This window comes from Anguilla anguilla, chromosome 17 (assembly GCF_013347855.1).
Source record: "Anguilla anguilla isolate fAngAng1 chromosome 17, fAngAng1.pri, whole genome shotgun sequence".
NCBI classification, from domain to species: domain Eukaryota; kingdom Metazoa; phylum Chordata; class Actinopteri; order Anguilliformes; family Anguillidae; genus Anguilla; species Anguilla anguilla.
The window spans coordinates 12,674,096-12,700,675 of NC_049217.1; the positions used below are offsets into that span (position 1 = coordinate 12,674,096).

General features: G+C 47.0%; 1 protein-coding gene across 1 annotated transcript in view; it reads right to left on the bottom strand.

Annotated features, from left to right (window-relative positions):
- The window catches only part of LOC118217371 (protein shisa-9B-like), a 52,327-nt gene extending 25,994 nt beyond the window's left edge, over nt 1–26,333 (bottom strand). The window contains exons 1-2 of the mRNA XM_035399319.1: nt 25,352–26,333; nt 20,387–20,520 (exon numbers count right to left, since the gene is read on the bottom strand). Of these exons, the coding sequence (XP_035255210.1) occupies nt 20,387–20,520; nt 25,352–25,989 (772 nt within the window). The 5' untranslated portion in view covers nt 25,990–26,333. The remainder of the gene's footprint in view (nt 1–20,386; nt 20,521–25,351) is intronic.
- Between the last annotated feature and the right edge of the window lie 247 nt (nt 26,334–26,580).

Below are 26,580 nucleotides of genomic sequence, written 5' to 3' on the forward strand. Positions count from 1 at the left end.
TTTTCTGTGTCAGACGCAGCACCACCACCACCCAGTATCTCTCAGGGCTGTGGTGAAGCCTCCCCTGCCAATACATGGGACTATTTCTATAAAGTGGGGCCCCTCGATACGTTCTCCCACCCCCAAAACGATGCCTCGCTGCGCTAAGAGGCTTGTTTTCATTCCACAGCTAACAGAGGACGAAATAACAAATTTCTGTAAGAACAGACCGCAGACTAAGACAGAATAAACAAACGGGTTGCCGACCGGGGAAAGGCTGCGGAACGAGCGGTTTTCGGGCGGGAAGGCCGGGGGGGGGGGAGAGACCGGCGCGTCGGGGAACTGTCGGCGGAATTAGCGCTTCCCCCCCCCCGCGTCGAAACGAACAAGGGAAACGAGCGGCCCCGCAAATTGGTTTCCCTGTAACGGAGAGCAGGAGGGATTATGGGCAATTTCAGGCCGACCCGGCGGCGCGGATGAGGACGGCCGGCGGAGCGCGGGCGGCGGGGCGGCGGGGCGGCGGCGGTAAGCCGGTTACATTTTCAATTTACACGCTCAATTGAGCCCGGCCAGGGCCCCGGGGGAGGCTAACCATCAATAACGCGCCGCGCTCTCATGTAAAGTGTTCCACCTCTCCTCGTTACGCCGGGCCCGCGTTTCCACGCCGACGGAGAGCGAGCGCCGCCGCGCAGCCGGGTTTCGGGGGTGGACGCCGCGAGGTGATTCCTGTTTTTGTTTTCTTGTTTTCTTTTTTGTAAAAAAAAAAATGAAATAATTGTAGGATTGTACGCAGTGAAGCGGGTCTTCTTGAATGAGTGTAACTGGCTGTTGAGTGTAACTGCGTGAGTCTGCGGCAACGGACACAAAATGGGGGATGCATTATACTCAGTTCCCCTCACGACGGACAGCAATTACCAAATTGGACCAAATTAAATCTCCAAATGAGAAACGTTCTCCAAGGAAGATCTCAGTTCGTACATTTCAACCCTGAGCTGCATTAAGCCTGATGCCTTCTGAAAATGAGAAGCACTATTCAGGAATGTTATATGCTTGTGATTTCTATGGGACTTATTTATTCATTTATTTAATACCACTGGGTAGACAAATCTTTGACTTAATTAAACTTAATTATGATTCAGCTGAATATGCACTGTTATCAACCTGTACAGAAACAAATTTGTTTAAAAAGCCTGAATTGCACATTAAATGAAAGAGACCTGAGCTTAAACTAATGTAACCTGACATAAGTAGGCGATAAAGCTACATTAAATGCTCTTATCTTTTATTCCTCGGCTGAGTGATACGCTGGGCTGACTTGCCTTGATTTAAATAGATTTTAAAAATCAATATAGAAAATGGCTATGAATTCTGAATAAACTAAGAAACCTCAATATATAAGAAATAGAAATAAGATTGCAACGCCCTCAAAAAAAAGAAAAAATAAATTGGAGAATTTAATGGTGGTCCCCAATGGTGGTAGTGCAATTTAAATCATTACCAGCTTCATCTCACTGCAGAATTGGACTGTATCTCTGCACAACGGGAGGGAAATCAGGTGTGACGGATTCCTCTCCGCTTTGACTGCCCTCTGTCCCTGCCTGTGATAAGTTCCTGGCCCTCAGATTGAGCCAAAATGGAGCCCTCTCTTGCCTGACGGGCCATGAGCCATCGGTTCTCAGAGCTAGCGCCTCCGGTGGTCAAACACCGTCCTGCAGCAGCACACTGTTCAACACATAAATTCAAGGCAACCGTTTCCAAACATGTCCTCTTGCAATAGATATTTAGTCCCTGCCGAAGGCTCTGCCAAAACACGTTGGCGTTTTTGAAATTGTTCTGCGGACCTTGGCACGGAATGAAGGCATTTCATTATTTATTTTCCTTCAAAAAGTGCCGTTGGTTTCTTTGAAATAATGAACTTCCTTAGCTTTGACTCATGAGTAAATGTGAGAGTTTGGTGAGTTCAACACCCATAAAAATACTAAGTCGCCCAACTGTGTTTGTGAAGCACAAAAAGTTTAACTTTAATGTACTTGTATGTCAGTGTTAAAGAGAAATGCTGTTTCTTTCTCCTGATGCCAAAACATAATTCTTTAGGGCTGAATACTGTACAGTACAGTTAGTACATCTCTGTATATCCTATGATATAATAATAATTATAATAACAATAATAATAACAATAAAATGCATGCCAAAAATATGAATTCATTTATACAGGTGGATAAAAAAGAAATACATGCCAAAGTAAATAAGTTTTAAAATGAAATGTAAACTACAAACAAATGAAGGATTCTGCAGTAGTGAGTTCTTCAGCTTTGGTGCATAAAAATAAGTCCGAGTGTCCCCTGCGTTTATGTTTCACGCTGGGTAAATTAAGCAGGGCCTCATTTGCAGAACGGAGCGCTCACTTTGACTGATAAACAGCTTCACAGCCACTAATGTATTCCGGTGCTTAGCCATTCAGCGCATTGAAACCAAAACCAACAACAGAGTGGCCAGTGCAGTGGTGTCAACACAAATCATAGTTTGTGTCAATAATGCATTATTCAGTATGTGTTATATTGAAGATACCGTATAATGCTTGTTTTTGAAAATGCTGGGAATAGATGTATTCATCATATTCTGGAGAACATTTTTAAGTCACTGTTCAGTTTGGTTTAGTAAATAGCGTTTTTTTTTCTCTCCTCCCCGTTTTCAAGTGGAAGTTCTATTGTGGTCTGTCACCATAGAAACTACAAGCTAGCATGGATTGCTAATAAATAACGTCCTCCTGCCAGCTCACAGAATGAATGCTGTGGTCTCATGCAAACTCCATTCCCTCTGAATGTAGTCATTGCCTCCATCATCTCCATCGCACAGACATAGTAATATGTGACGGAGGTTACTGCCCTTGTCTGTCTGTCTGTCCGTGGATGACGCTGCTGACCGCCTCTCTCGTGCACACCGTCCAGATCCCTCCATTTTCAAATTTGGGGCATCTGGCTCCTCCCCCTCTCTTTTTGACTTCAGAGGCTGTTGTTTGTTTAATGTAGATTAATGCTCATTAGCATAGCTACGCTCTAGTTGGTGTAAATTTGTTTAATGCTCAAAAGGAGTAGCTGAAAAGCTGTTAATTGAGTCACTTCTTGCACTTGCTGTCTCTCTTGGGACTATACTTTCCCCCTCTCGGGAATTACTGCACTTTGACCCCTAATCTTCATACTTGTGGCTTCACTGTAAGTTGCTCTGCAGGAGTATAGCACATTAGTTCCATAGAGCAGTCAGCTGAGGACTGGTAATGTTGATCACGCAGGTTAAAACGTACCCGCCCATTTCATTCCCGAACGAAATCTCCAGTAAGGGTTGCCAGTCATTGCGGCGCTGCTGTAGATTATCGACAGCTGAACAAACCAACGGGTAGGATGACACAAACGCCCGGCTGCCATTTTGGGGGGATTTTTTTCTGTTTGCTAATCGCCTGTGGTGCCTGGAGGGACATTGTAAAACCCCTGCAAAAGAGGGCAGGAATGGAATCTGGTTTCCCTGGATGATTTCATCAGGCATTAATTGGAAGAAAGTTTAATGCATCAGTTAGCCCATCCTGGCCCCTCATAGGCTGACACCACCTGAGGGTGGGTCTGCAGTTGCCCTGTGCTTTTCTCCCTTTACATTATTAATGTTTAATAAACTTTATTTCATAGATTTGCGCTGAGTAATTTTGGACAGTTCAGTTTTCTGACTAGAAAACACATGTTTGTGCAATTCAGCATACATTTTTCATAGTTGAGTAAGTTGAAATGAAGGAGGGCTGAAGAGGAAATTTGGTGCAATGTTCTCACACTGGCATGTTCAATACAAAGGTACTCCTGCTCAAAGGCTCAAACTCAGCCTGCACACACACTGGTACAGTGCCTTAACAGATACCAGACTGTGGGGCCCATCCACACACTTGTACAGTGCCTTAACATATACCAGACTGTGGGGCCCATCCACACACTGGTACAGTGCCTTAACATATACCAGGCTGTGGGGCCCATTCACACACTGGTACAGAGCCTTAAGAGGACGAGCCACCCTGCAGGCCTGTAGCTGCATTATTATCACGGGTGGGACTGCAGTACGTCAGTATGAGACAGAGATGAGTGTGGATAAATAATCCCAATAATAAGCCCCACCCTCGTGCACACAATCACATGGTGAGCCTGGGCGTAAACAGGTGGCCTTTGGCAGAATGGGGGGGTGTGGGGGTGGGGTACAGGTTCACCATTAAGCAGAGCATTGGTAACTTCCAGCCGGAGGCTGCAGTATCAGACCATGTGGTTAAAGTCATCCAGCCAATGGCGTTCCGCCACCTCCTGTCTGAGAGGACGGCGTCTGACTGTGACTGACGCCACGTTACTGTCACTGATGACACGTGAGCACACCCCCCCCCCCCCCTCCGACCTGCTGGTCTGAACTCCCGCCAAAATGCACAGCCGCCTGCCTCTAGCATAAGTGCACAGACTGTGCCCCCCCCCCCCCTCCCCTTGCACCTGTACCCCCACCACCACCCACGCCCCCCATGGTGAATCACAGAGGAAAAACAACACCACACAGCTACCAACACTGAAGATACTACATGCTCATTTTCCTTTCTTCTTTTTTTTAAAAAGGTACTCTTTTCACTTAGCTCCACCAAAGCCAATAAAGATTACGTAGCACTGCCTGTAACGCACTGGCCTATTTATAACGCCCCCCCAATTCCCCCCCCCCTCCCACCCCCCACCGGACTGCAGGCTGTTTTCTCTGCTTTCTGTGCTGCGTCTCTTTGTAGTGCTTCCTTTATTCCAGCTCGAGCTTTTGGGAGGAAACGAAACTCGGGGTCTTCCCCCTTCAGATTTAATCACGGCAGCCACTGCAAGCATTTGCTACTGTTTTAAAACATGGTTTTCGTTCATCAAAAGATTTTTCCGAATTATCGAGCTGGGGGGATAACAAATGACAGAAGATATTGAACAGGCGTAAAGGCAGTAGATCACTTCCATGACACCCTTCAGGTTTCCGCTTATCATCAGAAATGGATCAGGGGGCTCTGCACAGGCACTGAAGAGGGGATCTGTGTTTGTCAATTTCACAGAAGCTGTAACTATACCAGAGAAATTAAACAATGCAACGCAGGAAAAATGTAATTGAGCATTATTATTATTATTATCATTATTATTGTGTAGCTCTGGAAAAGGGGCATTAGCTTATTGAGCATTAATGGCAGTAGTGGAAGTAATAGTAGTAGCAGTACTGTTAATAATAATTTATTTTGCCTTTATTTATTTCCTGTTTCCTGGTTGGCAACTTAATTTTGGTTGTTTCACAAATTGTTATGCTTTGTTTTGGCTGCACCAGCTTGCTTTTTTACATTACCTTTAACAGAAGGAAAAACAGCACTATTCTGATCAATACAAACATTAAAATATAAATTATTTCTTTTATTTTACAAACATACACTACACGGCCAAAACATGTGGACACCTGACATCCAACAAACACATACTGAAAGAAACGGGCTCCTGTGTTGTTTGTTGAAGAGGTGCAAGCAACAGACAGAAGGAAAAACATGTTTAAAAAATAAGTGTGAAAGCTCAAATATGGCTGTTTTAATTTGCTAGTTGAGCAAAGGCCTACGCTACAGAAACTAGTTTAAGTTCAGCTTCACGCCAGTGTTGTCAATCATTGTTAACTGCTGGGGGAAGCCCAGTTCTGTGATTGTGCCACCTTCCCTAGCAGCTTTCCTGTGGGAAACCTATATTTTGCTGTATGGGGTTGTTGACTTTTATTTAAGCGATGGGGCTCTGTTGGGATCGGGTGAAATATCTGGCTAGAGCTCGTCAGGCTGGTTTGGGTTGGGCTGAGGTTGGCTCTGGCATCTACAGCGATGCAGACCTCTGTACACCACAAAGTACCCTTGGTGGAAAACACCAGAGACATCATTAGTTAACTTGGTCAGATGGTGCCTCACAACAGAAATCCATTAGAGAAGGCAGTTGCTTTATACACACAGCTCATTAAGAGAAAATAAACTACAGACCTCATCTTTAACAGATTTCATTTTCAACAGATGCCTCTTTGTTTGACACTGTTTAATGTCCTTCACGCAGCAAGCCAGGGTAATTTTGTAAAAAAAAAAAGATTTGCAAGGGGAGTAAATTATAATAACTTAAAAGTGTGCTATATATCAAATATGATTTAAGGATTTAATTTCAGTAATATTCCAAGAGAAAACCAGAAATATATCTGGTGCTAAGGGATGAGTCGGCTAATTTGATCACGCTGCATGAAATCTTTAGCAAACATTGGCTTATGTTAGTTATACATTATACACATTACTTATACATACTTACGTTACTAATACTTTTAAATTAGCAAACACACCCACAAGTAAGCTTGGGTTCCCAATGAGTATGCCCCACAGCTATGTAAAATATGTACTTTAAATAATATATTTGAATTCTTTAGATGCTTGCAAAAATTTTGACACACTCCTGCAGATCAGTCAGAATTTTCAACCACACACGTTAGTTACCAGGACGATGACATGCAGGAAGTTTTGCTCTGAGCATTACGGTGAATTAGGCATATTTCTCTGAAGATGGTCGGGTGAATCTGTGGGAATTTCACGGGCGGTTTTGGGTTCTGTTGCCACGGCTCCGGTCTGGTGGCTGCGCAAACAGAGCGTGAGGCGGGAGCCGGGGGGGCCAGAAGCCCGCGCGCTAGCGCTAGCGGCGTGTTTGTTGTGCCGCCTCCGACACCGCCTGCATCACAATGGGACCGCTTCTGAGAAAACCCGCGCGTGGAAAGGGGGAAAAGGCACAGAGCCCCCGCGTCCGGTTTGGGCGACGCCGCTTTCTGCGGTCGAAAAAAAGGGGGGGAGCCCTCGTTTTCTGAGTCGCCTCGGTTTCCGAAGACGGCGGCGTTTTTACACGCGCTGGAGCGCGAGGAGGGACCCCTGTGAATGCGGCCCTGCCCTCCTCCTGGAACATTCGCGTAGATATGAATATTAATATCACCCCATCTGATTGCTTTCCTGCGCTCCTGTTCGGCAGCCAAACTGCGGCTGTTCTCAGGCGTGTCACTGAGGCGGCTGGGACTCAGCCGCAGTGACCAGAGGGGGCAGGACCCGCCCCCAAAACCTGAAGGAATTCAGTCCCTGTTGATTTACAATCTCTCTCTCTCTTTTTCCCTCACGTTCTCTCTCTCTTTCACTTTCTCTTACTCTCTCTTTTCCTTGCATATTGGATTCATTTTTTAAATGACTATGCCTGCCACTTTTTCAGAAGTGGCAAAGGCCTCCAAGACTCACGTCACGGACGTTCTGTGCCCTGGCGAGCGATCTCGAGCGCGCCGCACGCGCGTGCGGTCGTCACGCGTCGCCTTGCGAGGCACATGATCACACGTCTCCACTCACTGGTGCGTGTCCGGGTCGAGACGGCGTGTGACATCAGCAGACATTCAGTCGGTTTCGCGTGTAGAGAGGGATATCTTGGCATATTTTTCGTACGAAACGATGCAGAGTGTCACACTCTAGACTGGGTTAAGGACTGTACACCCACATTAGCATCGTCCTGAGCTTCTGACATCCCCTGTCACTACGCTACATATTTACACCGGCAAGCACACGCACACACATTCACATCAGCGCACACACCTACACATACAGTACATGCACACGCATACCCATACCCACACATACACGCACACACATACCCACACATACACGCACACACATACCCTCAAATACATGCATTCAAATACTCACACATAGTGTATGCACACGCGCACACATATCCACACATACATGCACACACATACCCACACATACAGTTTATGCACACGCGCACACATACCCACACACACATACCCACACATACACGCACACACATACCCACAAATACATGCATTCAAATACTCACGCATAGTGTATGAACACGCGCACACATATCCACACATACAGTATATGCACACGCACACACATACCCACACATACAGTATATGCACACGCACACACATACCCACACATACATGCATTTACACACACATACACATACACACATACGCATGCACGCGCCATAGATGGTGTGCACTGAGCCCGTCAGTATGGATGCTTAACCACTGGCTGGTACAGTAATGAAGTGATAATTACTTTGAGTGGAGGGGTGGTGGGGGGTTGGGGTGTGTTCTTATTATCTGCTTTAAAGATTAATTATTTGAGTATCACATTGAGACAGCACTTAGCACACAGACAGTATGTAAAATATGAGAATATAAGGCAAATACGAGAATAAAAATCTTTAGATGGTGGGAGCCACACAACCCAGTGATCTTATAACCATAAGGCACTGTGGTGTCTAGAACACACACACACACACACACACACACACATTACAGGACACACACACACACACATGCCTCTTGTGATAACTGAGAACTGTCAGAAGGATTCCACGCCTAATCCCCCATAAACATATCGTATGGGACTGGATTCATTTCATTGAATTCCCTCATGAAGAAAGAGACTGATGTCGCCATGTTATGTCACTGATAACAGTTGGCAGAGCATTTTTTCAGTATCGTACCGTAGCGACCGTTACGCTATAAGAACTGAAGAAAACAAACAGGAACACTGAAAGCAATGAGTGCAGTGGAGGAATGTCCTGTATGGGAACACAGATAATTCTGCTAAACCCCCTCCCCCCTTCTTATCCCGCTGTGATGTGACAGCTCTGAACCTGGCCCAAAACAGGCTGTTACATAACCCCGTATGCTGCCCCAACGCCAGAGCCAGCGCTCGCCGCTCTGCCGCTAAGACCGCACGGCTCGCCCCGGTCCGTCCTCTGACCGCGACGCGCCGATGCCCCGAGGCGCGGCGAGAACCCGGCGACCGGAACCCCCGCTGCGCCCGGAAACCCCGCTGCGACCGGAACCCCGCTGCGCCCGGAACCCCGCTGCGACCGGAACCCCGCTGCGACCGGAAACCCCGCTGCGACCGGAACCCCGCTGCGACCGGAACCCCACTGCGCCCGGAACCCCGCTGCGCCCGCCCTTCCATCGGGCGTTGGCGCAGGTACGAGAAAGCTCGCGGTGATCTTCGCCGGCCTCGACGCGGAGCCCGAACGAGCTCTCGCTCGGCGCTGCGAGGGTTTGCCATGGTAACATGGTCACGTGCGCGCGGAGTAAGAACTGCCGTGTCGGCGGCACGCTGAGTTTCCAGGTCCTTCCTCTTCTTTGGGGAAACTGATCCGTTGTGAAGTGCAAGAGAGGCCCTCGTCTTCTGTGAGGCACGGTCTCGGAACAGTCACTCTAAAACAGAGCGCGCCCATCACCATGGCGATGCCGCATGCACAGGCTGGAGCTCAAATGTCAAATATAAACATGCAGATGTCTGAGTGCTGTCAATGTCTGCATCTCTGAGGCTTCCCATTTTGAGGCAAAAAGAAAGGCAGTTGCTCAGTAGGCCAATTCAAAGCACTAATTCATAGTATCAGTTAATGTATTGCCAACATAATGTACAGTTAGCGTAACCTATAGATAGCATACATTTGGGCTTGCACTGTCTCTGGTTTAAAAGTGTCAGCCTAGTCTATGTCACAGTCCATATATAAAAGCGGAGGTAATGTAATGAAATTCTCTTTGTGGCTCCTTCATGAAGAAGGAAAAGGATTGGTTCATTATTAAGTCAGAAGTAAGGCTACATGCCAATTGTATCCTGGCCTAAGGTCTTGGGACTTGAATTAGCTTTGCTTACGTTTTGCCATATTATAAATATATCCAGATGGACATTTATTCAGACCTCAGTGACTCAGGCTACCTTTCTCAGGAGCAAGTTCTCTTACCATTTTCCCAGTCCTCCCGTCTGGGTCACTCAGAGTTGGGCAGTAATTGCCGTCACTCACAAAACTGCTCTTCTGCAAGGCCAGACTCCTGAACTCTGGAGCAAAGCGTGTTCTCAGAATTAACTCAAGTGTGTGAGGCGTGTGCAGACTTGTGGTTTTGAGTATTCACGCCAGGCTGCAACCTCTGTCCCTGGTACAGTGTTGCACATATTATACACGCACACTGTCAGCTTATTTATTGTATCGGTACAGAAATATATATGGCCCTATTAATAACATTTATGTGTTTCCTTTTGTGCTCAAAGCACCTGAAACTGATAATAATTTACAGTAAGCCATTAATAAAGAACAATAAATGAGCATGGCACATTTGGCTGCAGTTCTAATTGTGTTAGAAATCGAGAGGATTTACTCCTGGCTTAACTCATTTACCCGTTTGCAGTACTGCTGTATATTTTAACTAATTTAAATGAGTGCGTGATTATGTGTTTATTTCGGTGAAAGGAATGCATTTACGACTGTAGCCGCAGAGGTCCCTGCCCTTGCTCATTAGATCTTGAGCAGCGAATAACGCCGACGAGCCTAATTGAGTCTTCTTCCCGAGGCGTTTAAAAGCACTTTGCTCGTTTCTGCAGTAGGTGTACCAATGGACCTCCTTTAAATACAGCCTCTCCGTCGCCGACACAAAGAACATAAAGGCAGCCCGCTTTTTGTCCTGCGTCGGTTTAGAAAACCGCGCCGCGCTGACACCGAGCGTCCAGATTAAGCGGCGAGCTCGCTAATGACTCATTTCCCAATTAAGCGTCTTTTGTTCCGAGGTGGAGAGCGGTAGGGTCGGGGTGCGCTGATTGCAGGGGAGCGGCGAGCGTTTCGTAAACAGCGACCCTGCGCGGGAGCCGAGAGTCACGCCAGCCGCGGTCACGTGATCCAGACGGGCTGGCGGAGACGCGTGCGCACGGGGACGAACCGAACGGCGTTCCGTTGAGTTTATTATTATTATTCTGCCGCCTAAAGACAAGCAGACACATCCGTGATTGGGTGCAGAGCATGCGTTACCGTGTGTGTAGTGCTGCGGGTTAGCATGCGTGTTAGCATTCACGTCGGTGTCCATGTTAGAGCGATGTGTTGACGCGCACGTTATTGTCTGCATTACTGATACATGCAGTGTGCATGTGTTAATGTGTGTTAACATCAGTTTTACTGCTATGCAAAAACGTGTGTACTGTATTGCTGATACTTGTTAGTACGCATGTTACTAATGCATGTTAGTGTGTCAGATGCTGTTACACATTAGTGTGTATGTTAGTGTATGTGCCATCGGCTTCTACTGCTTGTTACCAGAAGATGAGCAGGACTAGGCTTGGTTTGCATGGGGATGGTGGAGCTCTAGGGCAAACCTCACTGTATCCTGGGGATCTCAAACTCCAGTCCTGAAGAGTCCTAGTATCTGCTGTTTTTTTCAGTACCACATCCCGGTGTGTTTTAGTGCTTAATTGATTGGCCATTGATTGGAGTCCTTGATGTACTTAATTGAAGTAACTGGTTAATTAAAGAGTCTACATGCTTTGTTTTGTGAGGGCTGAATTTACTGCTAATTGAAAAGGAAAACACGGAATCCTGCAGGCATTGCAGCCTTGGAGGCTGAGAGCTCGGACTGTCCAGGACCAGGGTTTCAGGCCCCCAGAATACAGCCAATCCGGCCGCCTGCTCCCACCGCCCAGTTTAACCGTCTCAATGACTCTCTCCCCCTCGTTACTTTGGCTGGCGCGCGTGATGAGCGCTCAGGCTCAAAATGGCTGCCGTATGTCACTCGGGCGGGGGATTCGCATGAGTGATCTAAAAGACGGTCCGCGCGATGCGACATTTAAATGCAGCATTCTTCGCCGCTGTCATCGCCAGCGTCATCGTCAGCTGCGTGTCTCTCGCACGCCGTCGCGCCCTCCCACGGCCCCGGTTACGCACGCGCTTAGTAGCGCGCTCGTGGCGCTGAAGCGGGTCATCGGCTCAGCTGCCGCATGCCACGCTGAAGTGGAAAAAACCCCCCCCCCCGACGGAGAGACAGTCTGTTTCGGAGCGAACGAACTGTGATTAATGCACACCCCTCCAGCCACACCTTATGGTACCACTTTCACTGAGAGCAACCGCGGGTTACAGCAAAGACGCCGTATCAGCTTCGACCAAGATGATAAACCGTACTGTACACTGCGTCGCGGAAGCATCGGAGGAGCTCGTTCAGCCAGTGGAGTTTATTTTAATTTTATTTATTTTAGTCCCCCAGTTTGCAATCACGGATCGCGCCTCTGGTGTCATCGGTAACTATTTCACACTATACGGGGCACGCAATGCTACAGGTGACAGCTGGCACTGATTTGAGGAGAGATGTATCTCTCTGATGACTCCTGCTAGGCTGCGGGCACCTTCCATCTTTGTGGGACTGGAGCAACGCTAACCAGAGGAACCCTGGCAGACTTAGGCCCCTGTGCAATTATGTAATATCTTGACAAATGTCACACCTTGTGATTGTGGTGCGATCTGGGGCGTTTGCGTTCTGAATGTGAGCGCGCCGGCACGCATATTCTCCTGTCATTAGCACTCCATTGACAAAGAACCTTCCGGAATATGAGTCCTGGAGGCACAAGGCAACCTGTTGTAGCCAATCAGAAATAAATCTGTCTAAAGGCAAGAAATCTGATATGCAGCACTTTGAAACTCAAGCATTGATTACCATAATGTATTTATGTTATATTATACAGAGATTAGATTTCTCAACTGTATGGGATATCAATGTAAACAGTGCCTTAGACCGGTTCAGCCTCAATGTCAATATGAGGCTAATTATGTCAACACCGATAAACAGTGGTTATTTACAGTGTGCTACTGTTTGATAAAAGAGATTTTACTGAGCCTACTAGGAGGATCATTCAGATAAGGCACCATTCTAGGGCATGGATGGGCCCCACAGTCCGGGACTGAATCCCATCAGTGCCTGTGCCTGTTAGTCAGAGGCCTCACAGCGGTGGCGTATAATTGGTTGTAGTATCGCCCAGGGTTAGGGAGGGTTCAGGCAGCAGGGGATACACATCCCTTAGCCCTCTGGTGATTGGGTGATGGGGCGCCTGTTAAAGCTGCTTTATCCCCCGACTCGGTGCAACCCCGACTTACGAGCCGCGGCGTGATGAGAAGCGACGGGTGGAACCGCAGGCTTTCACAGATCGATAATGAAGGCCCCCTCAACGAATACCGATACAGATACGACCGACCATTCCAAATCAGGAGGAGAATGGGGAGGTGGGGGAGCATTTAAAAACAGAATTACTGCTCTTTTTCTATTGAAATTACTGTAAAATTTTGGTAGCATTTTGTTTATCGTATACTGGGATAGGCTCCAGCCTCCCCCGTGACCCTGACCGGGAATAAGCTTTATGTAATGGATGGATGGATGGATGGGCTGTTTATCATATAACAGGGTTGTATCGTGCATATGGTTCGTGTTTGTGACAGAAACGAGCACAGCGTTCAGATTGAGAGGTAACCCGGACACATTTTACCGTATGGACACTAATCGCGTTCCTGAGCACGGCAGCACAGTCTGTCTGCCCGCCTGAACATCAAGGGGTTTCAAATCCACAGAAAATCTCGGCAACGGAAAACAGTGACATTTTAATTTTTTACACTTTAATAACTCCTTTGATGTCTAGTGATTGATATCACCACCGGAACGTTAATGTCTGGGTTATAAAAATAAAATAAAAAACGTTTAGTTTTTTTGCCCTCCGGGGGATGCGTTTCACATAGTAATAAAACGGGATGGCATCAAATGCAATTCAAATTGCACAACGCAGTGCACGTAACGTGTACAGAGACTGATGTCCACACCGAAGACCCGGCTTTTGCATGCGTTCCCTTTACTGTTTAGGGCACATCACTAGAGTGGATGAAAAATACTTTGTCCCCCTATTGCCACCTTCCTGACAGGTGATAGCATGGTATAATTGGTATGTAGCAGCTGGTCTTGTAACCTAAAGGTCGCAGGTTCGATTCCCCAGTTAGACACTGCCGTCGTACCCTTGAGCAAGGTACATAATCTGCATGGCTTCAGTATACATCCAGCCGTATAAATGGATGCAATGTAAAAAGCAATTTAAAATGTTGAGTAAGTTGCTCTGGATAAGAGCGTCTGCTAAATGCCTTTAATGTCATGTAATGTAATGGGCGTTTCGATCAGAAATCTTTGTGTGTCTCTCCACAGTGTCCTGCCTCTTTCCTTCTGGCGCTTGAAATCTTCAGTTATAACGAGCTTCTCACCCATCAGAGCTATGCCAGACCTATAAAAGAGAGGGATATTCCCCAGAGACTGCACAATCGGAGAAGCCACAGACCCGAACTCACGGTGTTCTGGCTCAGACGCTGGGTGAAAAATGCACACTCTCTCTCTCTCTCTCTCTCTCTCTCTCTCTCTCTCTCTCTCTCTCTCATTCTCTCTGAATATTTTGGGCCAGACCGTTGTGTGAGCACAGTCAGTAAACACTTTGAAAATAAATAAATAATACAAATCACTTGGAGGCACACTTATAATTTCATTTCCATGGTTACTTTATATTCTATCGCAAATGGAAATGCGTGCACACACACACACGGGCACACACACGGGCACACACACGGCCAGACACACACGGGCACACACACACACGGATACACGGACACACGCACATGCTCACGGACACACACACACACCCTAAGTGATGCCGCACACTGGCTCTTAAATAGCGGTCTCCTCTGTTCCCTGTGTGAACAGTCGGCTTGGGAGCTGAAAGCCTCTCTGCGTTTCGGTACTTGAAAGTGCTCCCCCTGCAGGCTCGCTGGGGCGGCACGCGCCCCCCGCATCTGATGCATTCAGAGGGAGAGTTATGTAAGGACGATTCCAGATAATGGCAGCGATTACCTGGCAACCCGCCATTCCACTCGCCTCTCACACAGCCACGGAGCCACTGCCTGTAGCAACAGCATCGCCTCCCAGAGCTGACTGGGCTTTGTGCACGCACGTACACACACACACACACACACCCACCCATCCTAACAATGTCTGATATATGCAAACACATGCACACAAACTCTAATAATGCACATAAACCCATGTGTACGCACACACTTCTGCATACACGTACAGGCATGAACATTCACTCATGAATGCACACAGACAGATGCACTGAGAGATGTACACACAGGTTCAGTCTAGTTTCTCCGTTTCCCAAAAGAAAAGTGAATTTTCTGTAGATACTTGCTCTTTTGTCTAACCTGCTCTACATTAGGACCGGCTCCACCCTCTCACCTGTTCTACATTAGTTACCTGCTCCGCCCTCTCACCTGTTCTTCATTAGTACCTCCTCCATCCTCTCGCCTGGTTCATCCTCTCACCTGTTCTACATTAGTTACCAGCTCCATCCTCTCACCTGGTTCATCCTCTCACGTGTTCTACATTAGTACCAGCTCCACCCTCTCACCTGCTCTACATTAGTACCAGCTCCACCCTCTCACCTGTTCTACATTAGTTACCTGCTCCACCCTCTCACCTGTTCTGCATTAGTGCCTGTTCACCCTCATGTGTCATAGGGTGACCTTTGTGTCACAGAAACAATGTCTCCAGTGCTTTAGCCAGCCTTCCCACAACAAAATAAACAAATACATAAAGAACTGCGACAGAAGCCGTGTGTAACCATGGAAACCAGAAAACCTCTCTTGCAAGAGCTATGGTTGCCAAAGGACGCAATGAATATGGCAGCCTGGTAATTAGGTCCCATTTAATTTGTTTGATTACTGGGAATATAGTGATTGCACAGCTCCATCTGCTCTCCCCTGCTCTCTGCCTAAACGGCCCAACCGTGGAATCTTCCAGAACAGGACCGGCACCACCTGTGTTCCCCTTTGAAGCAGGGTCGTCTAGGGTTCTGCTCCTCCTGGGGTCGCTCTCCCATATATGCAAAGAAATTCTTGTGGGGTCTGTGCACCTCGACCCAATTGGTTGAAACCAGGTCAGCTGACCTGTGGGGTGGGTTGCCCAGACCGTCGCTTCCAGATGAAACTGCCAAACGGTTTCTGTGTGTTTGGCGTCTCTGCTGCAGTGTGTAACTAGGCCACAGAAAATCAGCAAAGGACAACCTGGCCTTGGATTTCACGCAGCGCCTATTATGCTCAGATACATCCTTATCCTGACAAACATACACGCAGTGCAGTAGCTCACTTCACCCCTGATCCATTTCAAACTAGTCCAAAATGTTCTCGCAATGTTACTGGAATGTTTTCTCAATGTTATAACCCCACACTTCCTGTTTCTGAACATCTGACTTCCCTCTCCCCGAACACACCCATATGTTTTTTGGGGCCAGGAATGACTCTGAGCTCACGATTTTTGGCCCTGCGATCTCCTAACTGAGGCCGGTAGAAAAGGTGTTTCAGGACATTAGTAAGACCACAGGAGAGGCCATGCTCATAGAAACATAGAGAATATGTATCTGAATATTCTATATGCATTTGAAAGAGATCAGTTATTTTCCTTTCTGCAGCATGTATGGAATAGGCAGTCGGCTTAAAAAGGTTTATTGGAAAGGCAACAATTAAACTATATTGCATAAATGGTTATGAAAGTCATAATAAGATCAATTTGAAATACGCCGTATAATTTGACACGTCATACTTTCTTCACTTTGATGAGATGCTGAATTACGCGAGTGTGTCTGAAAGGCTGGGATCCTTGACTTCTCCGCCCTTCTGGGGAAAAGGTCAGTGGCGTAAAACTGGCTCTGGCCCTCGAGCCGCGCGTGCTGACATCCTGACAGCTATCCAGAGTGATTTCAGAGCTCTGCTCCTGTCTGAAGCGCATGCAGCTGCTTCTGGGTGGATCTCAATCAGACCCCTGGATGTGGCCCTCGGCCTGGAGGAGCCGGAACTGTCAGATTCACCTGCGCCGTTGTCGCTATTTCTCAAACTTCCTCGATGTTTGGCGATAAGTCCTTCACCCGCTGTTGCCCCCTCAGGGTCTGTGGAACTCAATTCCGAGCAAAATTCAGCGGAGCAGAAGCAATTTTAGCTCTGTTCTTAACTATTAACTATTCTCGTGCCACTTATCTTTGGGCTAGAAGATTTATGACGTAGATCATTTTAGTCTAATGGTAAAAAGCCCTTGCATTCTAATAGCAGCATGCTACATCAAGTGCTGATGCATTGCATTGTATTGCATTGTTCTGTGTTGTGTCAAATGGACAGCGCGTAGCCTTAGCGATCCAGTTAAGTGAGTGACTGCGAAGGTCATGTGAAAACGATGACATTGGATGTTTGGGTTTAACGAGCTGCGCTTGACCGGCGAGCCCCTGGCTGTCACCCGGGGCGGAAGGAGAACGTTTCGGAAATGAGACGCTCGCATCGCTCGGTTTCAGACGCGCTCCAGCGCCGGCGAGGACTCGCAGGAGAAGCGTCACTCGACGTCTCCGCGCTCGCTCGGCGCGAGCCGGGAGTCTCGCGCGTTTCCGTTGCGGTGGCAACCTGGAGACGACGGAATCAGAGGAAGCCGCGGGAGATCGGCTGAACGCCGTCTGACACGCCACAGCAGGTAAAAATGAAGCTCGGTGCCACCGGTGCGCCACATCAATCAGTCGACTTTCCCTTAAATTAATTTACTCTGCGAGATCACTGCAGCCAGACAAGAATATTCATGGTGCAGATGTTCCACTTATATATTTTTCATCGTAGCGGTTGATATTTTACAGCTGCGGCGTACGCCGTCTGCTCTGTGAGCTCTGTGGGGATGTGTTCAAAGCCTCTCTGTGCCCGCGTGAAAGCAGAGCTCAGGCTGGGAGGGGAGGGGAGGTGTCTCAGCACTATGTCTCAGTGCTGTGTCTCAGCTCTGTGTCTCAGGTCTGTGTCTCAGCGCTGTGTCTCAGCTCTGTGTCTCAGCGCTGTGTCTCAGCTCTGTGTCTCAGCGCTGTGTCTCAGCTCTGTGTCTCAGGTCTGTGTCTCAGCGCTGTGTCTCAGCTCTGTGTCTCAGCGCTGTGTCTCAGCTCTGTGTCTCAGCTCTGTGTCTCAGCGCTGTGTCTCAGCTCTGTGTCTCAGGTCCGTGTCTCAGCTCTGTGTCTCAGCTCCGTGTCTCAGGTCCGTGTCTCAGCTCTGTGTCTCAGCTCTGTGTCTCGGCGCTGTGTCTCAGCTCTGTGTCTCAGGTCTGTGTCTCAGCTCTGTGTCTCAGATCTGTGTCTCAGCGCTGTGTCTCAGCTCCGTGTCTCAGCTCCGTGTCTCAGCTCCGTGTCTCAGGTCTGTGTCTCAGCTCTGTGTCTCAGCGCTGTGTCTCAGCTCTGTGTCTCAGCTCTGTGTCTCAGGTCCGTGTCTCAGCTCTGTGTCTCAGCTCTGTGTCTCAGGTCCGTGTCTCAGCTCTGTGTCTCAGCTCTGTGTCTCAGCGCTGTGTCTCAGCTCTGTGTCTCAGCTCTGTGTCTCAGTGGAGCTCGTGTGTTCCTAGCGCTGCTCTCTAAATGGCCCCGTTAGCGCAGCTCGGCCGTTTCCCAGCGCGATGCGCTGAGGCTGATTCTTTGCAGGCCTCTCTCAGCTGCCCGCGCAGAATTCCGATGCTTCTCTCGTCCTCTCTGGCCCTCTGACTTTCAGTCTCAGCCTTCTGCTCCTTCCCCCCTCTCACCCCCACCTCCCTCTCTCTCCACCGTCCCCGCTGAATGGCTGCTGCCAATCAAACCTCGGCGGTGTCTTAACGCAGAAAACGGGGTCACGTCATTGGACACGCACCAGATGCGTGCAGACATTGCAGATAGGTCTGCTGATATAAGCAATGCCTTAGAAGCAAGGCCTGATCCAATCTGTGTCCAAGGATAAGAGCAGTCAGTCATGATCAGAGATAGTGCTGCTCTCCTCTGCCCTGTCCTGGTGTCTAATGCCCAAGCGTGTGTGTGTGTGTGTGTGTGTGAGAATAATGGCCATGTGTGTCTTAGTGTGTGTAATCTCTGTGTATGTGTGTAAGAATGTGCGTGAATGTGGTGTTTATCTCTATATGTGTGTGAATGTGGTGTGTGTTATCACCATCTGTGTGTGTGTGTGTGTGTGTGTGTATGCGCATGTCAGTGTGTGTGTGTGCGCGCATGTCAGTGTGTGTAATCCGCGTGTGTGTCTTGCCAATGTTAGTCAGCAATGGAGTCGGAGGTAATAATTATCCCAGGTGTTAAATGATCAACACAGATGTTCGTATCAACCCCCGCCTACGAAGCTCACCAAAAAACAACTGCTTTCATGTTCACACTGTGACTAATTCTGCAGAACAGCACAGCCCCTTCACAACACCCATTTAGGACCAGCCTGGTTCCTGTCCCTAATTACAACATACCCTGTACCTCCGTGCACAGACAGGCTCACTGCAGTCAGCCAATGGCGTGATTTGTCCTCCATTTTCAAAGAAAAAAAAAAAAAAAGGCAGCAAGGATTAGCTCTTGTGCCGCTGACCGTGTGCATCCTTGTTCATTTCGCTGGCTGACGAACAGCTATTCCGAGCCACGCGCAGACCCTGTCGCGTTCGCGCCGAGTCCGGATCCTGGACTCGTTTCTTAAACGTTGACACGGCTGTCATTATCGCACCTGCCCCACATATCACTTGACGGATGCGTTTATAAAAAAAAGGCCCCTCTCTCTAGCGGTGCCCGCCGGCCTCTTTCTGTGGCGGTCGTACATCTCCATAGCAGCGCGGCGCTGTCCCCTCATTAGCATTTCAATGAGCTCGCTCCTGGCACGCTGGCTTTTTAATATTCCTTTTAATGCACATCATAATGTGGGAACCCCACCTCCGGTCGCACAGATATGTAAAACAGAGAAATTTATACCGCCATGAAACCCTTCTTTTTGTGGCTTTTCCCCACATGAACTCACAGGAGGTTTCAATCAAAAGCGCCACGTTGGCTTAAGGGACGGTGATATTCAATCCCTGCCGACCCCAAAATATAAAAATGCAGGATGGGAAAAAGAATCCTCCTACACAAAACCGGCACCATGACAATGAAGAAGCCCTTCGAACTGCGTCAATGCCACCAAGACTGGCTTAAGGGGGGAGATCACTCTGTCATCGTGTAATATGGCCTTGATTAATCTCAGGAGGGTTTTTATTCATTAATATTAATATGCAGTGCTATTCAATAACATTTTCCCTGAGGGTGGCTTGGTCGTTTACAGTATTTAATTCTAGGGTTCAGTTTAAGTCTCTGTCCTAGTTTCCATATGCATAACAGGCCCATATCCACTGCAGGATTCAAATTATGCCCCATTCAACAAGAGCTAACACGATTGGCCTGTTGAGCCACAGACAAAGGTCCCCAACCAATGGGAACAAAGAGCACTCTTATTGCTTCTTCAGGAGTTTCTACCTTCTGCCCTCTGCAGTACATCACTCAGATCTCTGGGCGGTGCTACGCTTGCAGCGCTGTGTGATTGGTTCCTCCAGGGGCAAAACTGAACAGAACAGTGTTGAGGAACCTGTGCTAAACTTTCAGCTGAGCACAGAGACCAGGCGAAAGAGATAGATGGGTGGGACTTACGGAGGGTGTTGGCTGTGGCCCGGGCCTGGGCCTGCATGTTCTCGTAGTGCTGGCCCTGAGACCCCATGGTGACCTCCCGCTCCATCTGGTCCCTCGAACCCGGAACCTGCTGCTGCATCACACTGGCCAGCGCTCTACAGGGGGGAAGACCTGATTGGTTAACACAGCGCTGCAGGGGGGAAGACCTGATTGGTTAACTGGGTTCTGTACTGCACACATTTTAGACCTGGTTCAGTATCATCAGGACAAGAAATACATTCAAAGACACTTTATCAGTGGTAACAAGATGACAGACTCTGCACAAGTTCTATCTTGTTTCCAACAAAAAGTTCTAGTGTAGACGGATACCCAAGACAATCCATTTGCAGGTAGACCTTTGCTTGCCTGGTTCTGACACTAATTGCAAGTGTGTGCTGAATAATAAGCCGGTAAAACGGCTGTCCAAGGAACTCTAGGTGATTAGGGGAACAAGCAGGAAGTGGTGCACAGTCTCTTGTTGATAATTAGTGATCTCTGCTTTCCCTGCGCTATCTTCTAGTGCCAAGTTCTAGCCCCACGCTATGCCTCCTGCAACTGAAGTGCATGCATATCTTTGATTAATTCTCCCCCAAGCCCCAACTATTTTACACATTACAAGCTACAGCGGATATCCAGGGAGGGCTAGTATCTTTAATTGACAACACCTGGTGACCTGTAGGCAGTAGTATGCAGCAGTAACCTGGGGAAATCTTGGCTGACTTAAGCTCACTCTACTACAGGCAAGCCAATACTCCTGGTCATGGTTGGTTCATGACATAGCTTGGTCTGGAGCCTATGATGTGCTGGGTTTAGGGCCCATTCTGTGCTGCTGGAGGGAGCCTTAGCGCCACTGAGCCGCAGGGCAGCCCCTCAGTGCTCTGGATGCTGTCCAGTTTGCATCTGGAGCAGTTCTCCGGGGCACTGGGCACAGATTTGGGCGAGGATGTCTAGCCATTGGATCTCTGGGTAAAAAGTAGGCCACTTTTTTGTACTTACCTCGGGGGTTCTGGCCTAAAGAGGACTGAAGGCTAAGTGTGGTAATAGCACAGGCAGTGTCAATACCACATCCATGCAGAAGGTGTGCCCTGTCTGCTATTGACCCAGTTAACCAACCAGGAATGTTTTAGGAAAACCAGTTAGAACATTTGAATACATGTGTCCCATTTGGTCATGAGATTAAGTTGTGATGAGAATATTCTTCAAAACTATTATGGCATGTTTGTTCTTCCAAACATTCTGTTAAGAGTGCAGAAAAATGCTCCACACACAGTGCATCCACACTGAGAAGTACCAACCCCATGAGAAACATCAACTTGGCGGGTACAAAATTTCCAGAATGTTCTAAATGCAAGCATAGAGGTGTCAGTTTTGTTGAATGCTCATATACAAATTTTCCACAATTAAATGTGTGTTAATCCCCATACACATTTCAAATTAATTTCAACCGAATATAAAACCATAATTACATTCTAACATTGTACCTTCAATGTTACTTTTGACTTAAAAATAATGTTCAATGGACATCATGAAAACCAAACAAATGTGTGTGTTGGGAATACACACGTGTACACACATTTTCATGATGTCCATTGAACATGCATTAGTGCATGTCCATTGGTGTGCAGCAGTGTAGTACAATGGGTAAGCAAGGTACCTAACCTGCATTGCTTCAGTGTATATCCAGCTGTACAAATCGATGCAATGTAAATGCTATGTAAAATGTTGCGCAAATTGCTCTGGATAACAGCATCTGCTAAATACCTGTAATGTAATGTAATGGGAATGTAAGCTTTCAGGCACCATTCCTGTAGCCACTAATTATGGAATGACCACTGCCCCCTCCCCCCATTTAGCAATCTCTTTACAGTGTTCTCTCACAGAAAACCACATTCAGCCCAACACCCACTGCTGATGTCAAAGTTGCCACCCCAGGGGACGTACAGCTAGAGAAATTGAACCCATGTCCACAGAGCCATTTAGTGCCATTTTTGTCCACAGGGGTTCCTAATATGGGCTAGAAAAGTCATGGGGATGTCATGTTTATATTCCACAAAAATTATAGATGCCATATTTTATTTATACAGAACAGCATACATTATTGATAATATTGTGAACTATTTGAATTATTACCTATTTATATTGTACTGAACAGATATATCGTGAAAAGATGCATCAAATAATGGCTTAGGATTTCATTCTGGAGAGCTGCAGGGTCTGCTGGTTTTTGTTTTTATCTTTAAATCCACAACCAATTTAGACCCAAGAAACTAGGTGCAGTGGATTAACGGTAATGAACTGTTGATGTCTGGGTCCTCACCCACAGAATGGTCATTTTGGATTCAAAGTAAAGTTTGGGAACCGCAGCCGTAAGGAATTTGGTTGCCATGGTGATTTAAGGACCAGACCCCCTAAGGGAGAAAGTGAATAACAGCTCTTTGCTGCGCGAATGTTGGACCAATCTCGTTATTCAGCCTTCTGCATAACAAGAGAATGTCTGTTGAGCGCGTGTGCACGAACAATCAAACTTCAGCTTGGAGGGATGTATTTATTTCTGCTTTGTTTTCATGTGTGCAGCCTATAATTGCAGCTCAGAATGTAATCTCGAGATTATCGTCATTTTTTAATGACAGTCGAATCAATATCAGCTCTTCTGTGACAAATATCCAGACAAGTTACCAATGTATGAGGGGCTCGTTTAATCTATGTGGCGCATAGGGTTGCGGGGAGAGAAAGAACCATACAGTTTTCCTAAACGCAAACGACGTGCAACACATACAATAAACAAAGCAATGAGTCTAGCGGCAGACGTGCTGGCGACTGGCAGTCACGCTCAGATTTCAGCCGCGTGCATTATTCCTTCTGCCCATGTTAAAGCAGTGGGCACGGCGGCTCAACTGTATTGCCAAAACATTTTAAAAGGGCAGCTGGTTCCTGCTATACAAATCCATAATGCAGATAATCCATGGTGACGGAGCCACGGCCTGCAGGTGTACAGACATATTCATGACACTCCCATACATGTTCACCAGTTTGCGAATAAAGAATTAACTATACCACAGCATGGAGACCATTAAATTGGCATAACCGCCGCATGCCGTTCTTTGTAGTCGCGTTACGAGTCTTTAGTCTACGGGGATCGAATACGACATTAAATAGTAATATTTTGCCATACATTTCCCACACATGTAGCCAAAATATTCTATTTACTCGCATTTAACCCGAACATGCTGATTTTTTAAACATATGCTCGCTTATTTTAGTTATTTTTATATTAAATGTGAAGGGGCAAATTATATTTTGATTAAATGGGGAAAAAGCTCGGTAAAATAATTGCATTTTATGTTGCATTCGGCAGTAGTGATTTGTTAATATCTTATAGTATGAATGACTATATTTGAGGTGTTTTTCATGTGGAATATTTGATTGGCTTTTTGAAAAATTTGGGCTTTTGTTTAAAATTGGCTCGTTGGTTTATTGGATTCCTAACGCACTGCAGTAGAGCTGTGTCAAACAAGTAGTTGTACTGTATTTGCAGTAGATTTCATTGTTAGACTATTAAAAAAAAACAACAAAAAAAAAACAAACAAAAAAACCAATACATTCTAGTTCAGCAAGTCATTGTATTTTAAAGGAGCGGACAAACAGGTGTATTTGTAGTAGTTACTCGTCGAGTAGCCCGAGTTAGACAGTTTGACCACTAAATTTAAAGTGATGTTCAAAACTACCTGAAAACAGTACTCGTGTTTCTTTGTTGCGTCAGTATTAGTGTGCGCAGCCTACACGTGGCGTGTGTAAGCACGCTGAATCACATGTTCCAAGAAACATAAGCAGAGAATGTTATTGTACGTCATTGACCTTCTCTGCATGGCGATAAATCGTGTGACCTAGCTGGATAAAATACTTCCAGATGAGGAAGACTGACCCGCACTGGGAGAACATACCGTAGGCTAACTGCAATGGTTCCCTCCAAAGTCTGTTTTTGAGGTCTAATAGCGAGCTGCAATGCGGACCCAAGCCAAGAGTAGCCTACTTTGAAACAGTTTGACAGTTTGCACACTGAGAATGGCCTCCATTTATCTCCTGCTTCTCATGATATTTGGTGAAGACATCACATCTAAGTACAGTTGTGACACTTTTTTAGCATTTAATGGACACTGAACGACTTATACGGTTTACTTTCTTTATCTAAAAATCAATTTATACAACTGGATATTGAGCGTGTGGCATATTCTAATCACCATGGCAACAAAGATGTAGGCAAGAAAACACTGGTTGATGATTTGAGGTTGTTTAGAGGCTGCTGAGGCAAAACAAAATTCCTTTCCAGCCAAGTAAGAAAAGTAGTTTTATTCGACGCTGACCAATAAATCTTATAAAAGCAATCGACTATGTTTGCGTCCGATTACTTTGTGTTGTTTTCCTGTACCAACAAACATTTCTCTGTAGGAAGTAACTTTAACCGTAATCCTAACTGGATTGAAGACAGTATTAGAAAGCCTTTAAAACGCATTTGTAAAATGTGGAGATGGGCTAACTGGCTCGTTAGAAAGCGTTGGGTGATGTATGTGGTTTTAAATGTAACTATCGAAAGGAACAGTCAACGCGTAATTGACAACGGCCGGTCTTATCCACGACACGCGCTGAAAACGCGTTTCCTCCAGGCTCTAAGATTCAACACATGCATTTACGTCAGTATATTTATATATAAACGTCAGTATATTTATGGAAAACATATGTGAAGTTGAATGCGCAACGCCTACATCGTTCTATGTCACGGAGTCCAAGACATACGGTCATTTTTCCATGATATGACAAAGGGCTCTAGATCCCTGCGTTTTCTAATACTAAAACCCCCTTACTCCCGTATTGCGCCGACTCTGCTTCTCGAGCAAACACGCAATGGGCACGCAGCGGAGCCCGGAGTCACTCTCGGGCACGCTGACCTACCTGGTCATGTTTTCCCTGTGCGGTCTGTGCGCCTTTTCAAGTCCCAGTTTCGTGAATATCCCAACAAGCGCCATAATAGCTACAACTCCACAAACGATATAGACGATTAAGTTAGTTTTATCCCTGGTGGGGTCATTCCGGTCGTTTTTCTTGGATGGGGTCCTGCCTGTCATCATCCACATGGGGGTGTCGTAGTTTTGGCACTTGCTCTGGTCCAGACGCGAGCTCTTATAAGCGCAGCAAAACCTGAAGCCACAGGTGCCGCAGCAGTACAGGTAACTGGCTGTCCTGCAGACGAACGGTGGGTCCCACTGGCCCATCACATCATAATAACCCCTGCACCTGTCTTCTGTATGGGGTGGCTCCGGCAGCCCTCCCTCTGCTTCCCTGGAGTCGTTGGATGCCGAAACCATCACGAAGCCCTCGAGCTGCTGCCCTGGTTCCCCATCCGCGTAACACAGCAGCGCCAGAACTTTCACCAAAAAGTACCCAAACAAAAGCCCCGCGCGACTCATAGTGAGCTCTCCTTTGTCTGATCTCTTCCCGAGGACCGCAGAAAGAAAGAACGGCGAACTTGAAAACGACCGACTCTCATAAAAATCCAAGAAGCATATCTCCAATAAGCAAGACACAGCCATCCGCGACGATTATCATTTTTTCAAAAAATATTTCAGTGCGAAACTGTCGACGGAGCTCCCAAGTTTACGGTCGGCTGTGTTAAATGCGCGCGTGGGTATATGTGTAGGTGGTGCGCTCACTACTGCGGCACATTCAATACACACGTACACGCGCTCCTGTTGTAGAGTGACGTCTCTCAGTTGTTACAGGTATCCGCAATATTTGAACTGACTCGCGCTCCCCTTCTGCACTTCTCGCGCTTTCCTCCGCAGCCAGCCTTGGTTACTATGCGCGCGCACACAGCGTTGTACTCCGGAGTCGGTGTATATAAAACTGAACAGATCTCAGAGTAAGTGTGAGTGAATAAGACGGAGGGGGAGAAGCCGAAGAGCGTGGGAGTGTGGGATAGAGAGAGCGAGGAAGAGAGAGAGAGCAATATGTAATATTTTTCCTCTGACTGTTACAGATTCCATGCTTGTAGTAAGCATACACTAGGTAGTATGCCATCATGACTTATTGTTTTTCCATTAACGCGCACGCATCCGACTGACTATAAAGCAGGGCATGCTCTTTTGGTTTTAGTGAAATTTGCAACTGCGTCTGTACTCAAT